The 19,822-nt window shown below is 36.6% G+C and overlaps 1 protein-coding gene across 1 annotated transcript in view; it reads left to right on the forward strand.

Moving 5' to 3' along the window:
• The first annotated feature begins 270 nt into the window (after nt 1–270).
• Nucleotides 271–19,822, forward strand: part of LOC131028941 (1-acyl-sn-glycerol-3-phosphate acyltransferase PLS1) — a 48,361-nt gene continuing 28,809 nt past the window's right edge. Inside the window, exons 1-2 of the mRNA XM_057959319.2 lie at nt 271–493; nt 606–725. Of these exons, the coding sequence (XP_057815302.2) occupies nt 645–725 (81 nt within the window). The 5' untranslated portion in view covers nt 271–493; nt 606–644. The remainder of the gene's footprint in view (nt 494–605; nt 726–19,822) is intronic.

The following is a 19,822-nucleotide window of genomic DNA, read 5'->3' on the forward strand; positions in this document are numbered from 1 at the left end:
CCTCGTACTAACTGCACTACAAAGATGGGTTAGAGCATATAGGACTACCTCGTACTCCTTGCGAGAGGTACTAACTGCACTACAAACGAGGCGTACATACCTTACCCTTTATATACGCCTTACCTTAATATTATGGACTACCTCGTACTCCTTACGAGATATAATAACTGCACTACAAACAAGGCATACATACCTTATCCCTTATGTACGCCTTACCTTAATTTATTGAGAAGCTCAATAATAAATCCAATCGTTTAATACATTTCTCCTAAACGTACACGTTAACGGGGATGCCGATAAATATGGATGGTGCCCAATTAAATATTCTAGCAGGCATTTATACTTGGCATCTAATTGGTCAACAACCCCAAACTAACAGGTTCTGCTCCGCCCATGTTCTGATAGTAAAAAAAGTGATCTCCACATCTGAATGAAGAATCCAGAACACGGCCCTACAAAAATGCAGAAGAAAAGCTTCTCATTTTAACAGACTGTAATTGGCCTTTTTTTCTTACAGAACATTTTACAGGTTTACTGTTGCATCTTACAAGCAAAAGATATTTCTCTGGGCGAAATTTTCCCTGATTATTTTGGAGTCTTATTAGGAAAAGGAGGAGGTCTTATTGAACAAAGAGTTAATTGCAATGGAGCTTCCGTCTGCAGTGGTGGTGCTCCCCATGGGAATGCTCTTCCTTTTCTCAGGCCTTATTGTCAATTGTATACAGGTACTTTGAAGTTACCCAATTTGTTTTGGTTTATTTTTGGCCCTTTTCATTTAGTTAGTTTTGCCGTACATACCTCATCGATGAAGAAGAAAACAAAGCGGAAATTCAGATTGGAATTTGTATACCCACTACGATTTTCATGTTTTGCCCTTTATCATTTGTTTATGTTTCAATTTGAAATTGGGTTCTGCATTTCTGGATTGGGGTTTAAATGTCAATCGCTTTTATTTTTCCGGAGAGACATGTGGAAATTCAGATTGGAATTGGTACGCCCTCTATAATTTTTATAGCGCTTTTACATTCGTTTATGTTTAAATTTTAAGTTGGGTTGAGAATTCTGTGATGTTGCTTTAAATATTACTTGCATATTTTTAGCAGTGAGGTATGCGGAAACTCAGATTGGAATTTGTATGACCAATTTGAATTTAGCCCCATTGTGTCTATTCTTAGTAACAGAGACATTTGATTAAATAGATGTGAATTATGACATTCAAATAAATAATTCTGGATGTCCATCTTAAAATATCCCTGATTTACAAGTTTGTACTGTGCTTCTTATTTAAGTCATGGACCGATCCTTTTCCCAACTATGTATTTTGGCAACTACCAAAGTAGGTAAACTCCCACCTATTTGTGGCAGTTAGAGTCACTACTTTCTTGGTTTTATATGCTTGTATTTTCGCTACATATACAGCACTCACCTCTCATATCTTCTAGTTAGATGGATTAATGTGAGCATTAATTGAGTTCTCTTGCATTTTTGTCTTGTGAATTCTCTTTTTAGGGTTATTCTGTCCATTTTGCTATTTGAGCTTTGATCATTTGTTGATTTGAGTGTGTATGATCTATGACTACAATAGATCTTGTTTCAGATTCACGTTTCTTGTAGAATCTAACAAATATGATCACCTGTTTTGCCACACCCCAAAAGCTTGTAGAAAAAATGTACTTTGTCACTATCTTGCCAACTCTTTGATTGGTGAAGCCAGATGCCATCCACTCATTTAAAATGAACACTTCAAATTCATCTTTTGTTAGCAAAGAGTCTACAATGCAAGGAAGTTTGTAGCAAGTCTTGTCACCTTGGTCGAACTAGTGCCTTGCTCTCTGCAAAGGAGTGCATAAAAAGCAACACCCTTATATGGTTTTTTTATCTCGAATCTTGATTTAAATATGTGACTTTTTCCTAAAATGTGCCACTATTCTCTAAAATGTGCTAGCTATGTTTTATGTCTTTTGTAAGTGACCCGTGAATATTGGGCAATAACTCACCAGATAATTTCGACAATAGATCCAATATGCTTGAGTTACTTTTTCACTGTTTTAAGTTGATATTGGGCTTAGGCGTAATGTGGTAAAACTTACTAACAGTTAAGTAAAAGCAGCAGTCAAGTTGCAATAGGTCAATCATAAATATTAGAAACAACTAGCATGTTCTATAGATAAGTATGTACATAATTACCACTAAAAATTGGTATAAGTTCCACGGGTTAAAAAGATTCGCAGCTGCCCAGCTAAATTAAAAGTCTTAAATGTGAGCAGATATATAAAAACAATTAATATGCTATGTACCCAATGAATCCTCATCATTAATTCAATTGCAAATTGAAAGGGAACAGTAAAAGATGGGATCTTTGTTGATTCTGTGTTAAATCAATCTGCTATCCTACTAGATTGATAGATCGATCCCATTGAAAATACTTGTTGGAGATCTCTTTAATAATAATCCTTTGTTCATCCTTTTCATGACTGACATGATATGCTATGTACCCAATGAATCCTCATCATTAATTCAATTGCAAATTGAAAGGGAACAGTAAAAGATGGGATCTTTGTTGATTCTGTGTTAAATCAATCTGCTATCCTACTAGATTGATAGATCGATCCCATTGAAAATACTTGTTGGAGATCTCTTTAATAATAATCCTTTGTTCATCCTTTTCATGACTGACATGATCTTCATTGAAATGTGTGGTAACCATGTTGAACGTCTCATATGTGCCTTGAACTTGGCAACAAATTATGTTTTGTCATTATTCTTTCTCAAATTAGATGTCTTGAAAAAAATTATAATCTTTGTATTCTCCACAATTTTGTCGTTTGAATAGCTGACTCTAACAAAATTCTACACACACAATGACTTAATTAGGTCTGTTATCAGTTATATATTTCAAATTCGACTTCACAACTTTGCCTGGCATATTGATGTTAATGATTGTTTGAAATCAAGTCTGCTAGACATTCTATTGTTATTAACTTGGTGGTGCTTCTAGCATTCTTTTCCTGGCAGAGTCACAAATTTGTTCATGTTGACATAAGCTCACAAATTGTTACTGAAGGAATTTACCAAAGTCTTCTTTTTTATTCCATCGAATTAACAGATCTATCTATTACTAGTTTGTTGCAGTTGAAAAATAATTTAAGCTATGACAGAAAATAAAATCTCCATTACTAATAAGCACAATATCTGGTATGCCAGAACAGGAATATGCAATAAACAAACAATTCCATTATGCAAAGACTAAAACTGAATGCATTATCTGACGCATTCAGTCCCTTCCTGACCTGGTTTGAAACTGACTTATATAGGTTAGGACGTTGAGGGTCAAAATAGCATTCAAATTTCAGAGTTTCCACATTGTATATTATAAAATATTATGAAAAAATGTTCATTTGAAAGTTTGTTGAATCTCTTTTCCAACAAGAAGACCTCAACTGAACGTTTGAATTGAAAGTTGTACTTTTCCAAAGACATCATATGAGAAATAACAACTTTTTCAAATGATTCCTGAATAACAACTTGTGGAACCTATATCTTCTTCAATACCGCTTTTAAAAATTTTGTTCACCACTCATTGGAATGTCCTTGTTGTTAATTTTAGGATCAGACTGATAAATATAGATAACAAAATCAGAGAATCAAATCATTGAACACAAAGAACACTAAAATACCCTGGGAAAACCTCCCTCTTGGAGATGAAAAACCCAGCCAACTAAATCCAGATCTTTATTAGACAAATCAGTATGAGACTTTACAACTGTACTTCAACACTTGAAGTATTCAGAACAGCAGGGTAAGCACAGTAGCATAACACAATAAGAACTTATCTGGAACACACTTGCAGATCAAGGAGAATATTCGCTGTCTTTCAAGTTTGCTGACCCTAGAATGAAGTCGCTGTCATTAGGAATGACTTCGCTTTTCTTGATAATATCTTTGCTGTCCTTAAGTATATCTTCACTGACCTTGGAGTGGTGTTCACTGACCTTAGGAGAAGGTTGCTGCTGATAGGAATATAATCTTCGCTGACCTTGGAATGATGTTCGCTGACCTTAGGAGAAGGTTGCTGCTAAATGAAGAGTGTATTCGCTGAGTGTATGTATTATTGATTTGAGATCTAAGATGAATCTTGTTATATACAAGATTCGTCTTTTACATTTCCTTCAAGTCGGCTAGGATACATATTTTATTTTAGCGCCCAAATTTGGGGTATGTTTTACAATGCATAATGACCACCTTACATGAGTTTGGGCCCAGCCCTAAGTTTCATTTATTGCCTACACGTTACATATGTTTGGGCCCAGTCCACAGCAACAATTTAGTGTCACCACGTTACAAGTTACAATTAATTTTCTCCACGCTACATGATTGGGTCCAGCCCAAAATTCGATTTACATAATAGATAACACGTGTATTTTAATTGTCATTGACAACATTAAAATATAATAGATAGATATCCGAGCTAGCTACTATTTCAACACTTGTAGTATTTTTTTCATACAAAATCCAATTTTATTTTCGTCTCAATCTAACACTCCAATATAACTTTTTTTTTCCTGTAGTTTTGAAGCTGGCTTTGATACCACCTGTAATGCGCTCGCAGGAAAATGTCACTTCTACAATATATAAAGTTATAACTTATAAATCAAGGATGGGAAACTGCATCCCCAAACGATGGATTGCACACAACATGCAAGTCCTTGGTGAGAGGTGAAAAAGAGTGTAGATTTGTACTGACATGAAAATAAGATTATTAAAAGAAAGGGGAAAATATCCTTAATACAGACAAACTCTAAACCGAAAACATGGTGGTATTCCACCCATGGAATTAGAATAAGAGTGGTATACTGGCATGTAATGTCCCCTTTTGGGATATACATGATTTTTGCAAGAAAAATAACAATTCTAACAAATGCATTTTATCTACAAATAGAATTCTATGATAGGATTACATAAATGTAATGCCATTGTAGAGAAAAATCCTAATTTAGGTCTTATAAACAATATTGATTAACATCAAAGCATTAATATGAAGAATCTATGACCCTATACAAGTAATTTCTAGTAGCATCCTGAAATCATTCATATCAATATGAATTTCATAGCTTATGCCCATAGTCAATATTAGTAGGAATCCAATGGAAAAGCTTGATAAGATTCTGGGGGACTGCCCACCTCAACCAAGCCCATACAAAAGCATCACTCTATGCAAATCCACATGTCTACTTATTTGAATATGACTTCATCACAGTTATTATAAAAAGACATCCATTCTAGAGTCAATAAAGAATTTACCTAAGTGATAAAAGAATGTCCAACATCTCATATTCATTCATGAGTTACATTGTGATTCCAAAAACACGATTTATTTACAGGAAGTCAACCATAGTATATAATATCATCAATTTTCTAACACATGAAATATCTTGCTTATTTCCTTATCAAGATAAAGTCAACATTAAGATTCTCGCAATCATATAGTTAATTCCAATATAGGGAGAAAGTAACTAAAATCTGTTAAAGTTATTCCAATTTCAATTCTTAGACATCGTGTAGTTAATTTAAGAGTTGACTATTGTTGACGTATCTTAGCCTAAATGCCTCAAGAATGGAACTATTCCAATATCAAGTTATAATCTGGTTTACATTTATCCTTTTTATTTCTATAAAGAACAATAATATAACCCTATACCAGACATCAACTCAATGAGATATCAGGTCATGAAATGATTGAAGGATAAGTACAAAATGAATTTGTTGAGTTTGTCAAATTGATCATGCCTCTATTCTACTCGCTATGAGGGATGTCCATTAGCCATTAGTTGCACTTTTGTGTAATATGTTATTATAATAATATTGAGGCCCTTATATGCTGTTACCAATAAACAGGTCATCAATATACAAGACAATAATCAGTATTTGATCATCAAAAACTTTTATATAAACATAGTGATCATTTTCGCTTCTAACATAACCCAACTTTAATGCAAAGGAATCAGACTTTTGGTACCTCATCCCGGGTAACTGTTTTAGATCATACAATGATCGTTTTAATCTGGAAACCAAGTGTTCTTTCCCTTTCACAACAAAACTGTCAGGTTGTCGCATATAACTCTCTTCTTCAAGATCCCCATGCAAGAAAACAGTTTTAACATCCATTTGCTCTATTTCAAAATCATGAGCAACAATAATATATAATAGGAATCTAATAGAGGTTATCTTAGCAATAGGAGAGAAAATTTTACCAAAATCAACTCCATCTCTAGGAGTAGCCCTTGGTCACCAGTCTAGCCTTGTAGAGCTCTAAATGACCATATGCACCAAACTTTTTTTTAAATACTCACTTGCATCCAATGGGCTTCCTTCATTTAGGCAAACTAAAAAGATCCCAGGGGTCACAATTGTCCAAGGCCATCATCTCCTCCTGCACGACTTGCATCCAAAACTCACTTTCCTCGAAAAAGAGAATATCCTTGAAAGATCTAGGTTCATCTTTAGTACTCAACAAAGAAAATTTACAAAAGAAATCTGGTGGACTATACTTGTCAACTATAGATTCTATAGTCTTGTGGACCTCCTCAAAGTAGGAGTAATGGGCTCTACTTGTTCTTTTTTGAACTCGGAACCCTCTTTTTCTTCTCCATCCTCAAATCCATTTAATTGTTCTTCCACATGTGCATCTTCCTGCTTATCTATCTTTGTTTTGAAGTGCACTATTTAAGTGTGAAATAGAAGGCTTTCTACCTATCCACACTTCATAAGGAGTTTTATCAACAAGAGTTGAACAAGGAGATCTATTAATTAACTAATAAGCAGTACCATCAACTTCCACCCAAAATCATTTATCTAGCTTAGCACCACTTAACATGCTTCTAGCTCGTTCCATTAAGGTTTAGTTCATTCTTTCTGCTACCCCATTTTGTTGGGTAGTATAAGGTGTAGTTTTTTGTCTAACAATTCCTAAATGCTTACAAAATTCATCAAATTCCTTAGAGTAGTATTTACCCCCCAGTGTCAGATTTCAACACTTTTATCTTATAATCTGATTGCTTTTCTACTAAGGCCTTGAATTCCTTTAACTTTGTGAAAACTTTAGATTTTGAATCCATAAAATAAATTCAGGTGTATCTTGAGATATCACCAATGAAAGTAACATATTGTTGGTAAACAGAATTGTCTTTTGCACTTTATTTAATTTGAATACCCTTAAAACCAAGAAATGAAAGACAAATTTTACCAGACAGTTGGAAAATCATTATATTGATTAACCTCTGAATTAAGGTTCAACTCCCTCTAGTAAATGTTCAATCAACTTCAAGTTACACACAACCAATATTATACTTTTCACCAGAAAGCATAGAAAAGGTTATTGCATTCACCAGTCAATACCAAATGAACGCAAGCATGGTTATTGCATTCACCAGTCAATACCAAATGAACGCAAGCATTGATTTATATATAACTCTTTATATGAAGCCGACAGACTTCACATGTACACTAAAACAAAATGAAAAGCTTATAAGGTGAATCCCGCTGGTAATTTTTTGCGCACATAGAAAGCTATAGCAAATCTTTACTTGAAACAAATTCTCATAGAAATCAAATTTCAGACATCAAACACACAGATTCGAAGTCAAAGATAACTGTTATTCGATTTTCATTCATAGATGATTATCAACCTTCCATACACAGAGTCTTTCAACAAAATTCAAGAGATAGTTTTTCAAAAACTTAGTGAACCCCAATAAAGTCATTACAAAACATATAAATAGGTCCCCAGACCAATAGTTTGAACCAAAGATAAAATTAACTCGAAAGAGTTAATGAGAAACTACCCTAACTGCATAATTAAAACTAAAAACAAACGACTAGACTCGCTAGCAGACAACTGCCAGTAGTGCTAGTCATGCCGTCGATTCCGTTTCCGTTGGATTGCCCGAGTCATTGGTTTGAATGGACACCATAACCGCCTTTGCCGCACTCCACTCACGATGCACCTTCGAGAATTCCTAAATTACTGTAACGTGCGGCAAGCTGATGTATATTACTCTTTGTTTCCAGAGTTCTTTCTTCCTCTTTACCATCTGTACTTTGTCCCTGTGTGAATCCAAGTGATCTAGACAAACCGTGAGCATCGATTCCACTTTGGAAACCCTCATAAAATCTTCCACAGCTAAGGATTTCTCCACTCTAATTTGTTTAATGTGGCTGCTGAATTGATTGATCATCTCTGCAGTATTTTCCAAAGTCTGGTTATCTTCCTTAAGCAATTGAACATCCACACAGCGCAAATCCTTTTGCATAGTTGTTCTTAAGGCTGTTAGTTCACCTCGCAGATTGGCGGATTCGCTATGACCTTGTTCAATGATTTGATTGCGCCACTCTATGCTTTCCTTGCATATAAACATTATGTCCTCATTCAGCCCTGACACTTGTCTTTCGGCAAGAAAGTTCATCAAGCCATAGCGTTGGATATCTCGCATTTGCTTTGAAATCACCGCCCATTTAGTCTTTTCTTTTTGCCATGAGATTAAATTGGCATCCAGTTCCTTGGTAACCTCATTAGCTTCCTTGAAAATCTGAACTAAATCTGATATGTAATTGGTTCCTTGATGCACGATCAAGGTGAGCCATTCAGAGAAAATCTCTGCGATCATTTTGTTTCGTTGAACCTCATCAAAGAACTTCTGATTCCTTGGGGATTTTGAACTAAAGGGGACTGAGCTCTGAGACAATGGCAATGGACTGTTCTGCAGGGCATGAATGTATTGGGCCATTTGCATTAAATTCTGCTTCAACTCAACCTTGTCCTTCTCATCCTTCCAGGTGCGGGAGATGATTCGTTTAGTCGAAGTCTCCAAATGTTTTACATCAACTGCTTTGTTTCCGACCCCCAAATCAACCTGCTCAATGGTGTAATCTGCCTCTGAAGCAGTGGCGGCATCCTCATCAGATGTAGGTTTGGCAATGTCTGCAGTCCAGTGCTTTGTCTTCATCAAAACCAATCATTGTCTCCATTTTTAACCACTTTGGCTTCGTGGATCTTCCCAAGCATTTACTTACAACATCTTCCATTGACATCGAAATAGGAACCACATTTCTTTTCCTGATAATTGAGTCATTTAACCATTTAGGAGCCAGTGTCAGTTCCTTAGATTGCATAGCTCCTGAAGGTGACTGTGTAACATTGTCTGCATTGGACCGGATATCAAGCACATGTGAATCTTGAGCAGTAGCATCTGAGTCAGTTAAGACCTTATCAGCATCCGAAACAGGGGCTGCCATATCGCACTGTACTTCCTCGGCGTCCAAGTCGAGAATGAGATGAGCGGCAGGTGGTTGAAAGTTCTTCTTGTGCCTTGACCTGGTAACCCGACCACCAATAGAAAGTGCAACTTCAGTATCAAGTTTCTCTTCTTTAATCTTAGCTTGCCTTTTTCCTGCAACAGAAACAGGGATGTTAGTTAAAACAGAAGTTTTGCTTGCGGCCTTCCTCTTTCCATTTTTGTTTCTTGAACTGGTTGCTCTCGCTGGATGAAATCGGCAACTCCTAAGCCAATTTTCTGTTCTGCGAATTACGCTGAAAGTGCGTGTCTGAATGCTATCTTCCATCTTTTTATTCCAGTCAACTTCAGGGAGAGGTTCATTATGTACTTGTTTCATAAACTCTGAATCCAGTACATCTTCATTATCAGTAGTGACACCTAAAGTAGCCATTGGCAATTTCATGTCATGAATCTGTCTCAAAGTTAACTTGGACCAACTCCTCTTTCTCACTTCAAACTCATCCGGGCAATCTTCCCAATAATCCTCCAACAGGGGTACATGTTGACTAGGCACTATCTTCTTCACATATTGGGCGATAAAACCTTTACTATCAAAGTTATCCCTTTTCACAAAGGTTTTCAAATGAAATCTCTTGAATTCTAGCTCAAGAATTAGTGCATCAGAGACAGACCTACAACTGTAATGGCCTAAATGGATGGGAAAAATTCCACTTGTGTCAGTATCTTCACCATAATCCTTCGCAACATAGGCTAGCTGCCTGGAAACTTCAATGAGGATACAAGAAATCTGAAACATACCTGAGTAGCCTAAAGGGTTCACCTGTAAAACCTCCAACTCTTATGTAAGTGAAGTGATTAAACTGTGTAAAGAAACTACCATAGATTTTAACTAGTTCAACCGCTTCAGCAGACATTCTCCTATGCAAGTTATCCTGTAATTCAAAGGTCAACCTCCCAGCAAAAATGTCGTTCCAGCGAAGATAATCATCAACATGTCCTTTTAAAGTCAAATGGGGGTGATACTCATAAATTTTAATACCTTGGACCCATTTAGCATGGAATAATCCAGACCATTCCCTCACACAGACTAGCATATATAACAAGTATGAAGACATATAAAAGTTCGGCATCCCAAGATAATTGCTCAAACCCTCATGCAATCTTTCTGCAATAACAGTTCCCCAGTCAATGAACCGATTTTTATCTAGAGTTACCTGAATGAAGAAATACATCCAGTCTTCCCAATAGAAGGAGTGTGAATTCCCCTTGACTCTGCTCAACAATATTACCAAATCTCTAATCGCAGGGATCAAATGCTTACGGGTTAAGGGTCTTGGCAGCCTTGAACCCCCTTTTTGAAACTTCAAAAGCCAATTTCGCGCAATGACAAAACTGTAATACGGCTTTTTCTCAGAATAAATTCCGTAAGATTTTCCAATTGTCCAATCTTCATAGGGTTCCCGATGTGGATACCCATGGCAGCCATTACTGTTTGTCTATCAATAGACAACAAAACTTCACCATTATTTTTCCTTATGCATCTGTTGACTTTATCATAGTGGTTCATGCATTCTAAAACCAATTCAGGGCAAGGAGCAGCTGCTTCTAATAAAACGCTCTGCGCAATATCTCTCATCATAGGATCAGCGGCTGGGTTCCGTACTCTTTCTAGGAAATCATCTAAATCTAGTTGCACTAAAGCTGTATCACCCAGCTCTAGTAAGGAACTTACAAGGGAAGAAGAATTCACTAATTTAGGTAGAGTGGGCCTCATGTCTAGCCCGTGATTTTCTCCAATTAACCCAAACAAAGAAAGGGAAACGGAAACAAACAGCTAACAAAATATCCAGAGCTTTTCTAAAACAAACTGCAACAATTAGGAAAGTTGTTTGAACATACCTTCCTTTGTCATTTGCAAACCCCTGTCGTAGTCAATTTCTTCCCGCTCCACAAACTCTTCTTAACACTTAACCAAAAAAATGATAATCTCGACATGACAACTACCCAATTTAAAAGCCGAGAAAATCTTACCCATGATTACTACGAACTGTCCTCATTACTCTTCTCTCGTGCGACCTTACTCTGAAATGATCGCGTTCGAGCATGCATTAAATGCCAAGTCACTTCGTCTCTGACAATACGGATCCCCACTCCACACTTGCTATAAATGACAGATTTCAAATCATTAAAGAAAGAATATTCCTCTTCTCTGCTGCCGTTTATCATACCTTAAAATCCGCGCCGCCACCTCATGCCAAGTCACATGATCTCCAAGAAGTATAAACATTGAACTCTGAGTCTTGAGAAACAAAACCGACATAAAACATAAACATGACAAATTTTGAACTTTGAACCTTGAACCAAAAAGGTTCAAGTTCAAGGTTCAAAGAAGGTGAAACGCCGACAAGGACTAGGAAAGACTTAAAACCATGCCGGAGGAAAAACTTTAATACAACGCCCGTTGAACTTTGAACCTTGAACCAAAAAGGTTCAAGTTTAAGGTTCAAGTTCAACACAGTGAAACTTAAGGAAAGCAGCAAAGACTGAACTACATGGAGAATTCTAATCAAATGACTCGACCAACGGACCAGATGGGGACATAACTCAAACAAGAAGACATATAGAATGGAAATTTATATATGCCGCCAACACATATAGAGAGATTTTCCAAAAGAGTCAACATTCATTGGTCCAAACACATCTGAATGAATAATCTCTTAGCCTCATTAGTCCCATTAGGAAATGATGATCTATTCTATTTACCAAACACACAATGCTCATAGGTGATAGGAATCATTTTTAACAATAGAATAATGAGAAATACCAGCAACCAACTCTTTATCTAGTATGTTCTAAGGACCTTTTTAACCAATGTGACCCAATCTATGGTGCCACAATTTACATGCATTTTCAATGTGTTGGTTAGCATATTGGTCTTTTCCTAAATGTTATAAAAACATAGGCTCTTTGCCTCGATCCAAGACTTAACCTATTAACAACAGTTGGGTAATCTAAAAGTAGTTTCCCTCTTAATTTGAATAAAGGTACAGCTCCCTTTGTAAGATAAAATTTTGATTTTTCTTAGATATAAAAAACAAAAAACTTTGGTATACTTTTAACAAGAAAGTAAGAAAGGTCTCTAACATTTGCCCATTATGAAAAAAATGCAATGACAAGAATCAAAATTGAAATAACCTAGAACAATAACTTTTAACTCATAGATTATCAAAACTCATGGAAAATCCTTAGCACCGATATCGACTCAACGATTGACGATTGATTACTAACAAAGAAATAGTTGATTTTAGACATTAACTGAATTCTGAAAGAGATGAAAAGTCACTCATGTGAATATCAACATTTCAAAGAACATGACATCCAAATTGCATAAACTCATAGATTTACAACAACACCATAAACAACTTTCAAATTCTAATGCACAAAGACATGGAAATTCAGAACTTCAACAACATATATTGATCTTCAAAATTTTGATCGATTCACACTCATATGTCCAAGCATAAGGGCGACCAAAAAAATTGCTGATCCCTTTCAATGTCTATTACATACATATGTAAAGCTTTCAAAATGTAAATGCCAATGTATCTTGAGAAAACTGATTCTTTGAAAGAACCTTTTAAAAACATAATTAAGTTCATGAAACAACAATAGATAAAACTGAAAATAGACAAGTGGCAACATTAAGATTGGAATGCTATTTCTTCTCATTCGGTAGGGGTGCCTCTTGGTTGTATAGATTGTTGTTTGGCTTGCCTATCTCTATAATCTTGCAGTGCTTTGATGACCCCTGCGATTTTTGGCTCACATGGAATGATGATGTTGCTTGTTCGTAACCTCCACAAGGCCTTACTTGCCTTGATGGCTTCGTTCTTGGCAGTAAAAGTCTTATCATGGTTAGCACACCAATCTGGTCCATGTCAATTCTTGCTAATTTATCATGCTTTTCTTCATCAAAGGCCTTTGGGTCAGACAAGGCATCAATGTTATTTCTAAATTCTGATTTCAGCTCATCGGTTGGGGCAATCCTAGAATTATCTTTCTTTTTCAATTGATAGCCAATGTTTGTGAATTATTTATCACTTGTGCGATCATTTTATTGGCTTCCCTAAGCAATTTACCCTGCTCTCTAATGTCTTGTTGTAGAAAGTTGCACCTCCACTTAAGACTCTTGACCCATGTGCCGCAAGGTGTATCTTTAGTTGGAATTATCTTTTTGGTGACAACGTCAAAACCCATCCCAATAATTTCTTGTAGCCCTTCGATAGCCTGCAAATGTGAAAACTCTTCCATTTTAACTTTTGCTTATTTTGGTGGCCACAACATTCCTTGCCAGCACAAGTTCATTGTAAGATTTGCTCAAATTCTCAATGAATGGAATGCCCTTAACTTTCACCTTCTTTATCCATTCCCGTGTGATCTGGCCAAAATGGCTATCTGTTTGTAACTTTGCCACTAACTCTTTATTGGTATCGGATTTTAGATCCAATATTGCTTCTGAAGAGCTGGAAGCTTGTGATGACGGGTTCAATAGTGATTTTAGGCATTTAGACAATGTCTCAACCAGTGCTTTTAGACCTTCCTTGTCCAATTTATCCTTTTCTACTCTCTCCATTACTTTGGTGACCGTGATCTGAAAATTATACAGTTCTGCGTCTTTGCTTGGAGATCCTATATCAATGTGAGTGAGATTAAAGCTAGCTGTAGTAGCCTGATTTGGGTCTTTTTGGGAAGTAGGATGGGCAATCTCTAAGAAAAGGTGGTTTGAGTTTTCATCTTCAACCAAACGTAAAGTAGTCTTAAGCTTCTTGCTTTTAGGAACAGGGGGAGACTGCAGCAACTGTGAAACAGTAGCCTTGGGTGGTTCTCTAATGGACTCAATTTTTCTCTTTTTGGACAAGGATATTTCTAGCCATGTAGGAGAGGATAGGGTTTCCCCGACACTTTGCATGGCGTCAGGGCTGAATAGAAGGGTTCTCTTCACTGCAGGGGTTTTATCTATATTCTGCAAATTAAAAGAAAATGTAGATTTAGGCTTACCACTAGCAACATCCTTTTGTCCTGCCTCTTGAACAGGCTCCTTTCCTTTATCCCCAACCTTCTCAGTTTCTGTCGACTTATCTTCTTCTCCTTTCTTTTCCTTCTCTGTCTCTTTCTCTTGTTCCTTTGTTCCAATGTTTGGTGCTGAGCCATACCCACATGTCTTCTTAGGAGCTTGGTTCTTCACCTCCATTTCCTCCTAGGTTGGCTGGGGGTATTGTCTGTGTAGGCAGAGCTGTGGAAGAAGAGTTCACATTACTGGTGCTGCTCTGCCCTATTGATTTCCTTGTCTTTGATGTTGGGGTGGTCTTGGAGACCTCATTTTTCTTCTTAGCCACCTAGACCTGACTTCTTCTTAGTATTGCTGCAGTCCTATCCAAATCCTCTTCCTCAGGTTGATTCCAATCAATAGGGTCTAGGGGCTGCATCTGTATATGAGAAACATATGTAGGGTCGACCATGTCAGACACATCGTCAATGACACCATCAACATCCCATCCAAGTTGGTAATCTATTATTTGCTTCAAGGTCATTCTTGACCAATCCCTTTTTCTCACCTTGAAATCATCTGTGCAATCCTCCCAATAATCCTCTAGCCGAGGTACATGATGGAATGTAGAACCCAAGTGCAAATTGTTTCTAACAAAATCTTTACTGTCAAATTTCAGCCTAAGAACATCATAAGTGTCCATAGTATATTTCTATGCCGCCTTTAAAATATTTAAGGCATTTGACTGTGTCTTGCAACTATACATTCCTAAGCTAATGGGAAATTGAATGTCTATTTTCCTTCTTTCACCACACCTCTTATTGACTTCACAAATTGGTTTGCAAACTCAATCAAAATGAACTTATCTTCCACATGCCTGGGCAGTTTTAGGGGGAAACCATCATAGCCTCCTACCCTTATGTATGTGAAGGTAGGGAACTGTAGAAAATAACTACCATATACTTTTATCAGTGTGGTCTCTTCTGGTGAAATTCACCACTCCAGATACCCTTGTAACTCCCTTACCAATTTCATAGTGAATGCATCATCCACTCTCCTAAAATTAGCAGCATAACTCTTTTGTAATTGCAAATCCGGGTACAAGTCATATATTAGTATGTCATCGTCATATTCCTCCACATAATTGAGGGTATACAAAAGATAGGATGACATGTAGAAAGACTTATTTAGCTTGAACTGAGTAATCATAGAATGTAATTGCATGCTAATTAAACCTGCCCAATCCAGGTACATTTCTCCAGCACATATATCCTGAACAAAGAAGAACATCCATTCATCTAGATTATAAGCATCTTCATCCTCTCTGAGCCTGTTTAATAGGACAATTATATCTACAATCTCTCCCATTAGAAATGATTTTTGAATAGTCTTTGGTAAGTGAGATTGCCCCCTCTTGGGTGTGGAGAACCAATTCTTCGCATTAATGTTCCTGTAGCGACCCTTCTTCATGTTGAATTCACATTGTGCCAAGGTACAATCCTAGTGGGAATATTCCACTCTATTTGGGAGCTGGAAGCAATTTTGAATCGTGGCACGGTCTAGGGTTACGAGACCCTTGTTATCATTTGTCTTGATTTCTCTTGTGTCAGGATCATATCTTTTGATACACTCCAACACCAAGTCCATGCATTCTATCGTCGCCCATAGTTGGAAGACTCTGCAGACTCGCCAAGTCTTGTGAGTTCATTGGTGGGTTGAGTCGACTCACCATGGACTTGCGAGCCGAGTTTGGGAGAGTCCAAGCCAAAGATTCTCGAGTTTTTTTTAATGACTCACGCAAGTTTGATGTCGGGACTCCCAAGTCCTAATGGAGGACTCTTGCCGTTTGCTGAGAATGCCCAGTGACAGTTAAAACATGTTTTTTTTCACTTTTTCTTATTTTTGTCATTTGTTATTGCTGTTTAGTTTGCTATTTCTCACATTTGGACATATCATTATATGCAATTTTGTAAACTTTTATAAACTTACGCTGCTATTATACATTTTAAAGTCTGAAACTATGAATGTTAAAATTTCAAATATTGAGTATTTGGAGATCATATGACATGTGTAATGTTTCAATTATGGCTCTTATGTTCTTTAAATGCATTAATTTCTTTTCAAATGTTTTTTTGTAAAACTACGGTTTTCTTTTTTGTCGAGTTTGAGTCCGAGTCCTATTTTTGGGCTGCCGAGTCCACGACGAGTCCGAGTTTTCCAACTATGGTATTGCCATTGGAAAAGCAGCTGCCTCTGACAACCCACTCTCTATCAATCTCTGGGTTATGGGGTGTTGCTCCGGGTTCTTGATTCGGGTCCAAAATTAATCCAAATTTATATGCCCAAGCTTAGAATCTCCAATTTCTGGCTGTGAAAACTGGAGCCCATTCAGGTGCTCGTACCCTAGGTATTTGAATTTCATGTTTTCCTGCTTTCTAATGAAAATTCCAGCAATAATTCAATTAAACCCTCTTTATCCTTTTGATTACTTTATGAATTTCAAGTATAAAAACCCTTACTTAAACAAGACCAGCTGTTCAGTAGTTCTGAAAAACTTACCTCTCCCTGCATCAATGGTGGCAAGATTAATTTGCTTACTGCGCCTGCATCTTCTCTTGTATTCCTTTTCTTGGTATAATGAGTCTTTCGGTGGAAGCTCTTGAGTAATAAAAGAGGGATTTAAAAAGCTTGTTCTGGTGCATTCAATGCTCACCCACTGCTATCCTGTGTAATTAATGCTCGGTACCTTTTGCAGTTCGTGCTGTCTTGAGATTAAAATCAGTCGAGATATTAATGTTGTTTCTGTTGTTAAAGGTCAAGAAGCTTGTTCTTCTATATTTTATTCATTTGTAACAACAATACAATTGATACATATAATTCTCTCTATGTTCATGTGTTGCCATTAATTCTTGTATAGATGAAGTTATTATAGTTATGATTATGAGGAAATGGATATGTGATGAACAATGATAATATTTCTCCAAAGAAAATGAGTTGAAAACATCGTTAGAGCTGATTGTATGCCAATTGTTTGATGGAATGCCTAAGTGTTAATATTGTGGAAACTCCAAATCGGTGAAGTGTATTGGTAGGGGATCTTAAAGTGGTGTCAGAGCTGTGCATCCGGCCACTTTGAGGGGTTAACAGTGGAAAGATCATTTTCAGATTGCTTTCTGTAAGTGACTAGCACTGATACATTTCAATTTCAGTAGTCGTAAGCTGGAATCAAGGCTTGCATTTACTGGCTAAAGAAAGATGAAGACAAATCAGGAACTCATGATAGAAATTTCGCAAGTCTTTCAGAATATTGGAAGAATCTAACCACTTAAGTAGAGCATCCTGATATTTCGGAACCTTATCTATCGCTTGGAAAGAAAGAAGGGACAAAGGAAAAGAATTTTTATATTGCAAGGGAAAATGAAGGCAGCAGGAATGAACTAAGAAAGAGAAATCTTTGCTTCTCATGCAAAGGAATTGGGAGCCTAGCCACCTATGCAAAGATAAATATGCAAAGATAAATAAGTGAATTTTTCAGAGGGAGAATCATAAGTCGCAAGAAGATGGAACAAGAAGATTGCCAAATTGTTCTTCTAGACATTTTAGGGGAGGAGCATGCTGAAAATCTCAGTGCTTTAATGCCATCTCTTCTGGAAGTTTGCAAAGAAACACAGAAAGAGGAATCCAATGTTGCTTCTACAAATGAGGATGAAACTAATTTTCAAAGTGCATCTACAAGTAAGGAGGAGTACGTGAGTCCTCATGACAATGCAGAGATTGAAGGATATGCTGATTTGGAGTTTTCTAAATCAGCAACTAATGACAAGGCATTTGAAGGTATGAATGTATTTGATGACTCACTGATTGAGCATAGAGCTGTCGCAACTTTGATGTAGGAATTTGGAAAAGGTGATGATAGAAATGTAGTTGATTTTGAAAATTATACTAATGAAGACAATTCAGAAATGTGGTTCTGTGAAGAGCCAAATCTCTTGGCTGAGTTTGATCAAGGGCCTAGTACATTGCAAAATTTGAAGGATCGACTATTGGTCATTGAGGAAAAGGTTGTTCAAACCTTAACTCGTTTTGATAGCACACACAAGTTCATTGAATACCTCCTTTGGACAAATCAACTTGAAGAAAGACAGAAGGGTTTGATGATTGGAGCCACTGTATCAAATCTGTAGACTACCAAACATACTCTAGAAGTAATAAAATCAGATTGCCTACATTTGCTTTCAGATAGAGACCATGCCATCAATTTGGCAGAGAAGACTAATAGAGCATTCACAAAAAAAGAAGAAAGAATTTGATGAACTTATCCTTGAGTTAGTTTAGCTTACTTTTGTCTATACAAGGCAGAAAATCAGTCTCCTATTGTAGCCACATTGAAGGGACAATAATGTGTTACAGGGACTATGGAGGTCAAACGAATGATTGAAGGAATTAATGAGTTAGGAAGTGATGAAGAATTGCTCAGTGATTACAACTCTGCTATCACAAAGATTCAATATTTTGATAGCACATGGGAAGAGCATCACGTGTGCAATTGCGTTGACCTTGATAAGCAGATCTTGCATGATGATACATCTTCCATTTCTGATGCAAAATTATCTTGTCATGATTTGATTGTGGGACAACTCTTGATTCATGTATTGAGAATGGCCATATTTGGAATCCAAGTGATTGTTTGGGATTTCCAATGGAGCAAGCGGGTGAATTTCACATTGATGGCATTGTGAGGTATGCTCATCTTTTTTCTTTCAGCCTACATACAAATGATTTGGCCAAGTTTCTGATGACACATAAGAGTAAGATAGATAATAGATTACATAGAACACAATAGTATGAGGTGCTCCCTTCTATGGAAGAAGAATCCGAGTCTTGGAGATCTCCTAGTTTGTTCCTATAGGATGGATATTATGTTGGAATACAAGATAAGGAAAAAGAGACTTGGCACATTGGTTCTCCAATTGTAATTAGAGTGGCATAGTAGAAGTTATCAGATAGTGGGAATGACAGACTCCCAATTTGGCTTTGGGATCCAATAACTGGTATGATGGGTGGATTGCTTCATAGTGTAATAGAGATTTAAAGAGATGGTGAGCTTAGGTGTATCATAATAGTGTAGCAGGGATATAGTGGAGCATTTTCATATTCATTTGGGATCTTGGTATTCACACACATTCAGATTGCTTGGGGACCTGCCTTCTTTGGGAAGGGATGATTGTAATGTTCCCATTTTTTGAATGAGTCCCTTATCAAAGATTGTTAGCCTATCCTATAGCCTAAGTTGGGTGTTTTAAGGGAATAATTAATTGATTAAATTTTAAATAGTCTTAAGCTTCTTACTATTATTATTATTTAATTAATTAAATGGTTAACCTTGGCTATTTAAATAAAGAGTATATTTTATGTCAATGGAAAAATATAAAATGGGTCACTTTATGAGCAAGAAATTGAAATAAAAGAAAAATAAAATTAG

Source organism: Cryptomeria japonica, chromosome 7, assembly GCF_030272615.1.
Source record: "Cryptomeria japonica chromosome 7, Sugi_1.0, whole genome shotgun sequence".
Classification (NCBI taxonomy): Eukaryota; Viridiplantae; Streptophyta; class Pinopsida; order Cupressales; family Cupressaceae; genus Cryptomeria; species Cryptomeria japonica.